This window comes from Dreissena polymorpha, chromosome 3 (assembly GCF_020536995.1).
Source record: "Dreissena polymorpha isolate Duluth1 chromosome 3, UMN_Dpol_1.0, whole genome shotgun sequence".
NCBI classification, from domain to species: Eukaryota; Metazoa; Mollusca; class Bivalvia; order Myida; family Dreissenidae; genus Dreissena; species Dreissena polymorpha.
In genome coordinates, this window is record NC_068357.1 from 95,143,969 (window position 1) to 95,158,009 (window position 14,041).

Sequence of the window (14,041 nt, forward strand, 5' to 3'; positions counted from 1 at the left end):
AACTTGTATTTGGGAGAGTACTGTGCTTTTCCATTTTGTAAGTCCTATATGCAGTAATCACGCTCTTTCTATTGTGCACCATAAATCTAATGCTGCAGTTTTAACCATCACGAGTCAGTGAGACAAGAGAGAGGCGGACAGACAGATGTAAAAAGCCCAAACCACATTTGGTATGTTGATATGTATTGTATGTGTGTGTATGTGTGTGAAAGAGAAGAAAACATAACTGTTGTATGTAATTTATATCTGTGATGTTAACTGTTTTCTAAGCATTGTTTTATCATATGGATTGCATAGAGAATATTTATACATGTTGAAGTGTTAATGTTATTCGGTCCACTAGAACACATCCTGTTAATAAGTCTATGTGTGAACATGATTTATTTGCAGGTTATTCTATGTTTTTCCTATATGATATTAATGTTATGTTATTGTTTAATTTCAGGGCTTTAAAAGTCTTGAGCCAACCAACAGGGAATATTGTAATCCTTCAGTATTACATCATGAACATTTTCTTATGAACACTATTATAAAATTGAATATATTATTGAAAGAAACAGTTGTTTTAAGTTTTATATACTGACCATAATGAAATTCGACCTTGAACCCAACTAGAAAGACACTATATTACAAATGGCGCCCAACGTGGTTTATTTCTAGTCAGTATTATAGAACAGTTTTATTAAGTTATTCAGTAACAAATTAAGATCAGCTTTTAGTTAATTTATGACTTTTGTCTCATTTAATCGTGTATCATTGACACGTTTTGAGTCATCGATTAACGCTAGAAGAGCGCAAATCCATCGCTATATCCACAGCAACCGGGAGCTTGCTTTGACAGAGGGCGAGTGGGAAGTGAATTTCGTTTACCGAGCCCGTTACGTTTACCAAGCCCATTTCGTTTGGCCAACCGACCGGATGTTCTTCAAGACCATTGCTTACTACACGTTAACGTTTGGAGGATCTACGAACTAGAACTTTTTATAAGTTTTTAATGTGTTTTATCAGTGACACTGGATTTTGTGTGTTATGTGAAGTGCTTGACTTTAACCAGTGCCGCTGCAGATTATAGGACTGAATAGTGACATTGTGATCTAGTGGCCAATTTCGCAGATGTAACCTGTAACAGTATCGTGAGTACACATTGTTTTCAAAATATTCAGAAACTGCAGTTATAGTTTCCCACTTATTTTATTATTGGGTGCTTATTTTAGTGTAATTTGTAAAATCTCTGTTCAAATAACTGCAGATCCGAATATTTGATATTTGCTGGAAGTGATATTGTAGACTGAATGATTTCACTGAAATCTTAATATAACCCCATTATTTGCAAACCCTGGTGATGGTTTCTACACTAAATGTCTTAAACTACTAAATTTGCATCTATTTTTATTCTTATAGCTGCTTTAGTACAGTGCAATCTTGAATACAGGTCTTTTGTATCTTTAATACTGTAATTAAAGTGGGTTAGTACTTTTAGTGTACAGAGCAAGCTCATACAGTAATCGCTGAAGTCTGAAATACCAGTACAATGTAAAATACATGTATGAATGCAATTCATTACACATTTCATGTAAGTTTTTTGACAAGCTAATGTATCATTGATCATTCCTTGACACAGAGAGTTCTTTATTTTTAAATCTAATTTGATTGGCTAGAGAGGTATTCCCCATAGTGACATCATTTGACACTGGACTAAAATGTATTATATCATTGGTTGACTAAATCAACTGACCATGGACTACTTTCTTTAGTTGGGAGAATTAAGCTTCAAAGCACATGTATTGACTGGATATAATAAAGAAGAAATTGGTTAGGAGAAGTTAGTTTGCATGGAAATTAAATCTTTATTGCTACTTTAAACAGAAATACTTAAACAATTATTGCATATGATAATTATATTTACTTGAAGTTTGATACTTTATGACTTAGGCAGTACACACAAAACAAAATATTATAAATCATTTAATTTTTAATTGTGTCTCTTAAAATATAACTTATAACTGAGTTATTTTGACATTTACTTGAAGTAATTTTGGTTAATTGAGAATTTTTTAATAATTTAATTAAACAATTTTCATTCAGATTGCATATATATATATATATAAGCAAAATAGAAATTAATAATAGTTTAATTAGTATTTTAATGTAAGTAAATAGAACTGAATTAGCAACATTAGTAATAAGACTTTATGTATTACATGATAGTTGCTAAATACTTATTGTAGTTGTATACGGTCAAGTTTGCATATCTGAACTTTTGCATTTGAAATTGTTTTCTCAATTAAATTTAATTTATTCATTTTATTTTAGTAATTCTTTGATTGATAATTTCAAATTGGTATAGTGATATCAATTAATTTGAAAGCAGTGTCATTTATTTTGAATAGTTGTTTAATTTGAACAATTTAGTAGCAGTTAATACCTTTGGTTAACCCTTTTTTTGTGTGTGTATTTATTTCTACATTTACATACATTGTAGTAGATATTTGTTAACTTCAGCAGGCATAAAGGTTAAATTAAGTGAACTTAGTGCATTATTTAAGTGAACTTAGTGCATTATTTAAGTGAACTTAGTGCATTATTTAAGTGAACTTAGTGCATTAGTTAAGTGGAACATAGTGCATTAATTAAGTGAAACTTATTACATTATTTAATTGAACTTAATGCATTAGTTTAGTGAAACATAGTGCATTAGTTAATTAAATTTAGTGCAATATTTAAGTGAAACTTAGTGCATTAGTTCAAGGAAACTCAGTGCAGTATTAAAGTGAACTTAAGTGCATTAATTAAATAAAACTCTTTGCATATCCTGAGTACATTGTGTATTGAAATAAATGATGAAATAATAATGAGATTTTTTCAGGTTTATGTTTGAATTCTCTTTTGAAGTTTATACTTTAATTTATTTCAGGGGTAAAATGTTTAATTTATTTCAGTGAATGCGCTGATAGTTGTTTGTGAGTTAGATTGATTAGATAGAATTGTTTATGTGTATTTAAGTTGTTTGCAGGTAGAATTTGTGAATAGTATTTGTGAACCTTGAGACGTTTAGCAATTAGAATGTCCATGACTAGAGAGGATAGTGCAGATGAAAGTGAAGACAGACCAGTCATGACAGAAAGAACATTAGGTGCAGGAGGTGGAAGAGATGTCAGCGACACAATGACGATTTCGGAGGAAGACAGGAAATTACTAGAAGCATTTCATGCCATGAAAGTGAATCCAAAGTTTGGAAAACAGGATGATGATGATATTGCTATCTTCTTAAAACGTTACCGTGAGAGACAACTAAAGACAGAATCATTTAGAAAGACAACACCACAGAGAAATGTGAAGATAGAATCTCCAAGTGGATATCCACAGATGACGAATATACATCAAGCTGATATGTCTGAAACACCAAGAGTTGGATCATCATATCACTATCCAAAGTTATCCCATTTTTTTGGAGAGGAAGGCAAAGGCGACGTCACATATGCTGCTTTTAGATATGAAGTTGAATCACTTATCTCAGATAAAGTGTTCACAGAGGAACAAATACTTCTTGGTATTAGAAAATCACTGAAAGGGACAGCCAATGACATTGAGAGAAGACTAGGCACAGGTGTAACAGTGAAAGAAATAGTCAAGAAATTAGATAGTTCATATGGTACAATTGAGAGCCAAGAGACTATAATGCAGAAGTTTTATTCATGTACACAAGGAAGTGACATAGTGAACATATATGCTTCTAAACTTGAAGAACTCTATGCTCAGGCGGTTGAAATGGGAGCAATCACCAGGGGGTCAGATACCCTACTGAAGCAAGTATTGTACCAAGGCTTAACAACAAAGCTAAAGCACATTGCGCAATACAAATATGAAACAATACATGATTATGACAGGTTCAAGATTGAACTAAGAAAATTTGAAGCGGACCTTAAGAAGCCAGTTACAAAGAATTGCCAATTTGCACAGATGGCTACTGATAAAGACGACCTAACACAGCTCAAGGACACAGTAAAACAACTGCAAGACACAAGAGAACGGATGCAAAAGGAGAAGAGTACAGGTGCAACACAACAACAATACTACAATACTCAACAAGGTTACAAAGGAGGAAGATTTAGAGGAATGAATAGAGGTCGAGGTGATTACAAACCAAGAAGACCAATGTCTACAAACACTTTCAGAGCAGCTTGCCATTCGTGTGGAAGAACAGGACACTATGCAAGAGATTGCAAAGAAGAAAGACAACCGGAAGGGAAATGCTATCAATGTGGTGAAGAGGGACATTTTGCAAAGAGGTGCCCATTAAATTTGACCAACAAAAGGGATTACAAAAATTTAAACGGATAATTAAGTGCTCTTTTCCAAGGACCAGGTCAGAGCACAACTTCACAAGGTCCAAAACTTGTAGGAGAAACCATAACAGCACCTGTTAAAATCAATAATATAACTGCCAATGCATTACTTGATACTGGAATTTCAGTTAGTGTTATAGCTCAATCTTTTTATGATCAACATTTGAATGACATTAATCTTTTACCTGTTGCAGACATTATGTACATTGAATGTGCCAGTTGTTCTAGATTGCCATACACTGGTTACATTGAAGTTGAACTAGATACAACAGATGGTGTTCCAGATACTGGACAGCAACCAGCTTTATTCCTTATTTCACCAGATACAAAATTTTCAGAAACAACACCTTTTATCATCGGTACTAATATACTTTGCGAATTTCAGAAACTGTGCGAGAATAAACATGGAAACAGATACCTACAGACGTCAAAATTAACATATCCTTGGTTTACTTCTTTCAGAACTTTAACACACCGAGACAGAACTTTAAAACACAACAACAATAGATTAGCTGTAGTTAAGAGCGCTGTTAAACATAGAATTTTACTAAAACCTAATGAATGTTTGACGATTGCAGGGTATATTGATAAAAAACTTGATCACCAACAGCAGCCATTCTTCAAGAAACTTCAAGTAGTTCATTTCCTAGTTATGTTGATATTACTCCTAGCATTGTATACATTATGACTATAACGAATCTGATAACATCAAAGTAACCATCTCGAACTTGACAACAAACACTGTGATCATCTCTCCAAATGCAACCATATGTGAATTACAACCAGTCACTATTACTGAGGAAGTTTTTAATGATACAGAAGAAGATGAAGTAGATAAACTAAGGAGAAAGATAGTAAGTGAATTGAATGTAGATGAAGGCAACTTATGTACAGAAGAAGAGAAAACGAGATTAAGGGATTTAATGATGAAACATCGAGATATATTCAGTACTTCAGATATAGACATTGGAATGTGCAACCAGATAAAACACCGCATAGACTTAATTGACCCAACACCATACAAACAAAGGCATAGAAGAATACCCCCGGCTATGGTTGACGAAGTAAGAGCCCATTTAGAATAGCTACTATCATGTGGAATCATCAGACCATCGAAATCATCATTTGCATCGCCAGCAGTATTGGTACGGAAGAAGACAGGAAAATTGAGACTCTGCATAGATTATAGAAAATTAAATGAGAATACAGTGAAAGACAGCTATGCTCTACCAAGAATAGAAGAAGTCCTAGACTCATTACATGGAGCCCGTTATTTCAGTACTATTGACATGAAGTCAGGATACCACCAAGTCGAAGTTGAGGAGAGTCATAAGGAAAGGACCGCATTTACCGTTGGGAATCTTGGAATTCAACAAAATGCCGTTCGGACTCACGAACAGTCCTGCTACATATCAGCGACTGATGGAAGATTGTTTAGGACCACTCAACATAAAAATATGTGTTATATTCCTCGACGACTTAATAATCTTCAGTGACACCCTAGAACAACATTTAGAACGGATAGATGAAGTTTTTACACAATTATAATCATGTAACCTCAAGTTAGCACATGAAAAATGCCAGTTTCTAAAAGATCGGGTAAACTTCCTTGGACATGTAGGAAGCAAAGATGGAATTGAGACAGACCCTGAGAAGATTGAAAAAGTCAAGAACTGGCCTACACCAACAAAACCAGAAGAACTACACTCGTTCCTTGCTTTTGCAAGCTACTACAGGCGCTTTGTGAAAGATTTTGCAAAGATAACCAGACCACTTTCAGACCTGATACCTCATACATCCAAGAAAGGTCCAAAAAAAGAAACCAAGTGGTGGCAATGGACTGATAAAGAACAGCAAGTGTTTGAACAGCTAAAAAGTATGTGATGTTCACCACCAGTACTAGCATACCCAGATTTCTCAAAGCCATTCGAGCTACACACAGACGCCTCTAATCAAGGTCTTGGCGCAGTACTATACCAACAAGACGGAGAACAGAAGAGAGTCATTGCTTACACCAGTAGATCTGAATCTTTCTAAATCTGAGAAGAATAATTCAGCATACAAACTTGAATACTTGGCACTAAAATGGTCAGTCACCGACAAATTTTCAGACTATCTCACAGGCAACAAATTCATAATATACACAAACAACAATCCATTAACACATATTTTGTTTTCACCAAAACTTGATGCGACAGGACAGCGGTGGGCAGCAGCGTTAGCAGGATATGATTTTGAAATACCATATCGGCCAGGAGCTAAGAATGGAGATGCAGATGCACTACCCGAAAGTTAAAGATATCAGTAATAATGAGACCAGACTGAAGATAGACAATGATTCAGTGAAAGCTATATGTAGAGCAATTACTGTAGATGTTCCATTCATCGACATTCTACCAATTAAGCTCCTAAATGTTGTAGAAGCTACTGAATATCCTTCAACACCAATGGCTCAACTTGAAATGAGAGAGATAAGAAGAAGTCAGATGAAAGATCCAATAATTGGTAAATGGAGGATAGCAACCATAGTCCAGAAACCAATTGACAAAAAACACATCTAAAGAAGACATCATAATGAAAAGAAATTTTAAGTTTTTCAGCATAAAGAGAGGAATATTATTCAGGAAAGTAGAAGAAAATGAAGAAATCATAGAGCAACAAGTCATCCCTGAATGCTACAAAGTGGATATTTTAAAGGGATTACACACAGATGTAGGTCACCCAGGTATTGAAAGAACTAACAGGCTTATCCGAACTAGATTTTTTTGGCCAGGTATGTCAACGGATGTAGAGGATTGGATAAAGAAGTGTGACAGGTGTCTCAGGAGGAAAACTTCAACCAATAGCAGAGCACCACTAGTTAATGTCCAAACACAGTGATTTTTTTTGCTTTAATTTGTTACAGCCTGTGCCTTTTGAATTGGGAAAATTAGCGCGATAAACCGTGAAATTGGGAAAAATAGCGCGATAAACCATGCAATTGGGAAAAATTAAACATTATAAATAGGATTATAAGTAACAGAAGTGATATTGTTTTTAAGTGCATGTTCAGGGAGTTTTCTAGAAAAGGAGTCTGGTCAAATTGGGATTTTTTTTAATCAATAAAAGTGGCAAGTTTGGGAATGATTTATGGACAAAAATGACTAAATTAAAGTTATATATTTTGTAAGATGTTTATAAAATAAAGTTGAGACCTAGATTTATGAAATCATAATTAAGTTATATGAGACTTCTTTCTAAAAAAAAAAAAAAAAAAAAAAAAAAATTTTTTTTTTTTTTTTTTTGGAAGTTGGGCTTTTTTTTGGGGAAATTTTGGTCAGATTTTTGGGAAAAAACGTGTATTTTTGCGATTGGGAAGCAGCCGAAAATCGGCTGTAAATTTGAGCAAAAAAAATCACTGAAACATCATACCCACTTGAGTTGGTCTGTTTTGATTTTTTTGACATTAGAAACATCAAAAGGAGGGTTTTCAAACATTTTAGTAGTGGCAGACCATTTCACAAAATTTGCTCTTGCAATACCTACCCATAACCAAACTGCCAAAACAACTGCAGATGCATTTTTCAACAACTTCATAGTACATTATGGAATTCCTACCCGTCTCCATTCCGATCAAGGTGCAAATTTTGAGAGTGAACCGATTAATCAGCTGTGTAAACTGACCAATATGAAGAAAACTCACACCAGCATATATCATCCGCAAGGCAATGCAGGACCAAAAAGGTTTAATCGTACACTTCTTGACATGCTGGGAACACTGGAGAACACGCAAAAGGCAGATTGGAAGAAATACATTAGTTCGTTGGTATTTGCATACAATAGCATTCCACATGATACAACCAGAATATCTCTATACGAGCTGATGTTTGGCAGGAAACCGAAATTGCCAATCGACTGTATGTTTTCAGAACGCAAGAAATGAACAAGTAACCACCAACAAAACCAACCAACAATATATTGAAGAACTGAAGGAAAGAATCAGCAAAACTAGACAGATTGAAGAACAACATTTGTCAAAAGCAAAACAAAAACAGAAGAAATATTATGATCAGAAAGTGAGAGGTGCAAAAGTTGAAGTTGGTGACCAAGTACTTGTGAAAATATTAGCTAGAACAGAGGGTAAACACAAAATAGCGGATAAATTCGAAGAAAAGATTTACACTGTCATATAACAACCTAGGAGTGAAATACCAGTTTTCCTTGTTAAGGGAAATGAAACACAGAAAACCAAGACATTACACAGGAATCATATATTTCCAGTCAATATAAGGACAGAAATTAATCCAGCACAGGATACTGATACTGAGGATCAGATTGTAGAAGAAACAATAGAAGAATGTTCAGTAGCAAAGAGTAGTGAAAAGAAAAGTGACGTCACTAATAGTGAAGAAGATTCAGATGAAGACGTAGATGATGTTATTGTTGTACCAACAATCATACACAGGGACGCCTGTAGATCTACTATGGATCAGAGAATCATAACAATAGAGGACGCAGAAAATGGAAGATTGGATACTGCTACAGAAATAGCAACAGAGACTCCATTGATCAGAGAGAATGAAATTATGGATAATATAGTTGTAGATGAGGGTGAAGACCAAGCTTTACCAGAAACACCAATTCATGAAGAACCGTCACAAATACAACAAGAGGCTACAGAAGAAGAGGTTGATATAAATCCTAGTGAGAATGTGACAAGTTTTAATACTAATGATGAGACAGTCGAAAATCATAACATAGAAACAGTCATAGAGAATACAGACGTCAGAAAGAAAAAACGTGTTTTACCACCAGATCCACCTAGAAGATCAAGTAGAGCTAAGAAAGCTCCAGATAGATTTAGTGAATATGTCATGTATAACATGCAAATTAGAGTTTTTTGATTCAAGACTACATGCTTTAGAAACTCTGATGTCTTCGGGTGATCTATACAAAATGGACAGTGAGGTAGCACGGAAAATTGTAAATTCTATCATGAATTAGACACTTAAAACAATTTTATATGTGTGTTTTTTATTTTCAGTACAAATGCGAAGTCGCATGTTTGCTACATGGAGAGAGTATTAACAGTGTTTATTTTTTAGAGACGCATGAATGAAGTTTGTGCCCTTATTTTGTACGGGTTCCTGAAAAATATTACAGGAATTGAGAATTTGTATTGTAATACATTAGAATATAAAGTAGTCTAGTGTTAGTTGAAGTAATTGAAGTTTTCAATAAACTACAATTAATGAAATAAGATAGTGAACATTGTGCTTATGTATATTTTGTAAATAAGGTAAATTATTAGTTGTTTTAATAATGATAGTTTGAGTATTTTGACAAAGTTTTTATTTTGTACATAAAGTAAATGATAGTTTACATGTATGAACTTGACTAAATTTTAAAAATTACATGACAATGACGGGACTTCATTTAATAAAAGGGGGAAGTATGTAACCTGGTAGAATTTCCAATAATTCTATCAGAGTAGTCAATTATCTACCTTTGAGCACTGTGAACAAATGTCATAGTTGACTGACTTTAAATCAACTCAGTCAGGTGACCACTGTGACCAATTACAACAATTGATTGATTTTAAAACCTGTTAAGCCAGATAATTCTTCCCTCTCTTTTGCATTGTGTTCTGGACAGTCAAAGTGTCAGCAGTCAGTTTTTGCTTGAGCTGCAGAGTTTCATTTCTTCATTTGTATTTCTTCTTATCAGGTTAGTACTAAGTGTATTAAACATGCAATACATTTTTGTACATTTTTGTAGTTATTATATACTGTTGAATTGATTGCAAATGGGTAATGCTCTGTTTGTAAATTCTTTGTATTGAGGTTTTGTGTATAAACTTGTATTTGGGAGAGTACTGTGCTTTTCCATTTTTTAAGTCCTATATGCAGTAATCACGCTCTTTCTATTGTGCACCATAAATCTAATGTTGCAGTTTTAACCATCACGAGTCAGTGAGACAAGAGAGAGGCGGACAGACAGATGTAAAAAGCCCAAACAACATTTGGTATGTTGATATGTATTGTATGTGTGTGTATGTGTGTGAAAGAGAAGAAAACATAACTGTTGTATGTAATTTATATCTGTGATGTTAACTGTTTTCTAAGCATTGTTTTATCATATGGATTGCATAGAGAATATTTTTACATGTTGAAGTGTTAATGTTATTCGGTCCACTAAAACACATCCTGTTAATAAGTTTATGTGTGAACATGATTTACTTGCAGGTTATTCTATGTTTTTCCTATATGAAATTAATGTTATGTTATTGTTTAATTTCAGGGCTTTAAAAGTCTTGAGCCAACCTACAGGGAATATTGTTATCCTTCAGTATTACATCATGAACATTTTCTTATGAACACTATTATGAAATTGAATATATTATTGAAAGAAACAGTTGTTTTAAGTTTTATATACTGACCATAATGAAATTCAACCTTGAACCCAGCTAGAAAGACACTATATTACATTGTATGCAACCAAAAAATATGCCACTCATCATTCTGTTTGAACACATCGAAACAAAAACAAAACAATCAGAAATTATTTATCTTGGTTCCCTGTCACAGTCTTTGTGAATGTCGAAATAGAGGAAACTCTAGAACTAGGAATCAAGTCAAATGTTGCCATTTGTTTTCTCAGACCTTTTCACTAAAATAAATTAGCTTTTGCAAAACAGTCTCTGAAGACTAGGAGAACTCGGAAGACATGCAGAACTCGCAATACAGTGCATTCTAACTTCATTTGGGCCATAAGATTTACTCAAGACCACATGTCACAAAGTCATTTGTTTACATGAACATTGTAAATGGATTGTTTTCTAGCCGGCTGTACAACTCCTATAACGAAAGAGGGACAGCGTCGATTTAACTGAGAAAAAGCTATGGAGAATATTCTATAAAAATATACATTCATGTATTCCACGATACCAAAACTTTTGATGCAATTAAGCTTAAATAAATTGGTTAAAACTAAAAATTTAACTTACAAAATAATTGCCTTGCTACCATGGTCGATTTCCTAAAAACGACTACACTAAATAACAAAGTGAAAAAATATTGGCTTAGTTTAATGAATAAATAGATCTCAACAAACAACAAAAGACCTCCATACCTCGGTTGATCTTTTCACACAGTAGAAACACCTCATCACCACCCTTAGCTTTCCCAGACGTCTTGTCAATACGGCAGATCACCAGGTCATTCAGTGCCTCTGCAAATGTAAAAATGCTTTTATATCTACAATCATTTAGCAGATCACTTATAAATTTCTGTGGATTTCTGCAGATATGGCTACCCACATCACATTTGTAACGTTCCCACTTAATTACACACACAACCGTATTTCTTATGTCATGGTATGTCACTCAGTTTAACTTAAATTCACACATTTGGCAAATCACCAAAGGAAGAAAATTACTATACCTGTATACCGATTTTTTAAAGTAAGCATTCACTAAAATATTTAAGATAAAATAAGTAACGTTCGTCATTCTGTTTTTTGCATGCTTTAAAACCTAAAAACTGAATATATCCAATACTGTGAATGACTTATACAATAATGAATTCATGCAATGTTATCACCAGAATATAACTCCTTGTTTTATCAAACTTTCATACTGTCAATATTGGCTAAAGGGAAGGTACCAGTAAATCTATTTACCTCAATTTGGTAATGAGTTATGAGCAAAACAACAAGAACAGGAAGGTACATCTGACTGTATCCTACTTTTATCATGGATAGCCTGGGACACAACAGGCTTCACAATCCTGGTTATCTTCCCCTGTTCATCTGGCAAGAACACTTGGAAACACAGCCTCACAACGTTCAGGTCGATATTCTGTCCCTTGTGCTTGAAACCCGCTTCAAAAACAATAATGCATTGTTAGATTTTTTTTTTTAAATTATAAATAGGACAATAGGCTACCAAAATACGATAACCTTACTATTTTAAGGAGTAAAAAAGATTTAAAGAGTATAAAAGATTCTTTTTGTAGGTTAATTTAGCTGCATTCAATTTTGCAATTTTACCATTTTACACAAAGACCTATTTTCAACCTCACAATGTGAAGAAGTGGGTCATGATGGCCATAAACCAGTTACATGAATTTACATTGTGATCTTAGCATGGAGATATTATAAACGTTTTTAATGTACAATAAAACAAGAGATGTGTTTGTCAGAAACACAATACCCCCTATTGCGCCACTTTGAAGCCATACATTTGACCTTTGACCTTGAAAGATGACCTTGACCTTTCACCACTCAAAATGTGCAGCTCCATAAGATACACATGCATGCCAAATATAAAGTTGCTATGTTCAATATTGCAAAAGTTATTACCAAGGTTAAAGTTATGACGCCGCTTTAAAGCCATATATTTGACCTTTGACCTTGAAGGATGACCTTGACCTTTAACCACTCAAAATATGCAGCTCCATGAGATGCACATGCATGCCAAATATCAAGTTGCTATCTTCAATATTGCAAAAGTTATTGCAAAACTTTAACCTCGACTTTAAAGTTTTGGGACAGAATGACAGACAGACAGGCCAAAAACAATATACCTCGGATCATTCGATCTGTGGGCATAAAAAACAAAATATCCCAGACTGGGGGGGATAAATTTTCACATGTATAACCATGATTTGAACAAATTTGTTAGAAGACCACCATATGATGTTCCAACAATATTTGAACAAAATTGGTTGATGGGCAACATGCATCGTAATTATTTAACCTCTAGGCCTTCAGAGTGTTTTTTTTAAGTTTTCACTATATACAGCGAAATTAATTATGCCCCCCCCCCCCCCAGCATGGCTTATTTCATTCTAGATCGCCTGTCTAATGGGGCAAGGAAAGTTTCAGTTTCAAAAGCTCACCCTGTGCACACACAAGTACATTGTACTTTGTTTTACTGTAATAGTAGTTAAACCAACCATGTAAAAACAGCCTTGCCAATTGTGTGAAAAGCAAGAGATAACTACCACATTTCACAATAATAACAAGTTTTTAAATGGACCTCTAGGGCTTACTTTGAAATGGGTCCACATTTATCTCCTGTCTAAGCTTCAAGTTCCCCTCCACGTCTTTCTTTTTGGCGCACTGTATTCCCAGATGTGGGAACGTTACTGTAGCAGTGTCGCGTATGCGTAGCGTGCACACACCCTTCTTGCAGTCTTTTCCCACGAGATTGTGGGGGTGGGGCTTGTAGGGCTCGTCTTTTGTGACACACGAGACAACTATCACTGCTGGGCCGCTGTAGTTGTGTATCTTTAAGAAAGATAAGCATCTGTTATTGCAATTGCAGGGGAGAAGGAGATTTCTGGTGGATTTTTGGTCCTATGCATGAGTTAAAATGAAAAGCTTGTGAAAACTTCACAACATTAGGGCCCAGGACTCCTGGTCATTCACCTGAGACCCAAAGGATTTGATCTGCTCTGTCCAGCTTCATGAAGATTGGAAATAATTGTGGCCTCTCAAGTATTCAAAAAGTACATTTTGACAACTGACAATACATGACACACAAAGCAAGACGGACATTTTACAACAGACGAAAGGTGATGACAAAAGCTCATCATGAGCATGTTGTGCTCAAGTCTGCTTACAAATTCCAATGGACATGGTAATGGTATTAGAACAGATATTTCTGGACAAAAAAAAACAAACACAATCCGTACCATCCTTTGGTCAGGCAA

The 14,041-nt window shown here is 34.5% G+C and overlaps 1 protein-coding gene across 2 annotated transcripts in view; it reads right to left on the reverse strand.

Annotated features, from left to right (window-relative positions):
- LOC127875376 (putative transcription factor p65 homolog) overlaps positions 1 to 14,041 on the reverse strand; it is a 42,309-nt gene that overhangs the window by 10,817 nt on the left and 17,451 nt on the right. For both annotated transcript variants that reach the window (XM_052420418.1, XM_052420417.1), the window contains exons 4-6: positions 13,379 to 13,616; positions 12,072 to 12,206; positions 11,457 to 11,555 (exon numbers count right to left, since the gene is read on the reverse strand). In XM_052420418.1, coding sequence (XP_052276378.1) covers positions 11,457 to 11,555; positions 12,072 to 12,206; positions 13,379 to 13,616 — 472 coding nt within the window. The remainder of the gene's footprint in view (positions 1 to 11,456; positions 11,556 to 12,071; positions 12,207 to 13,378; positions 13,617 to 14,041) is intronic.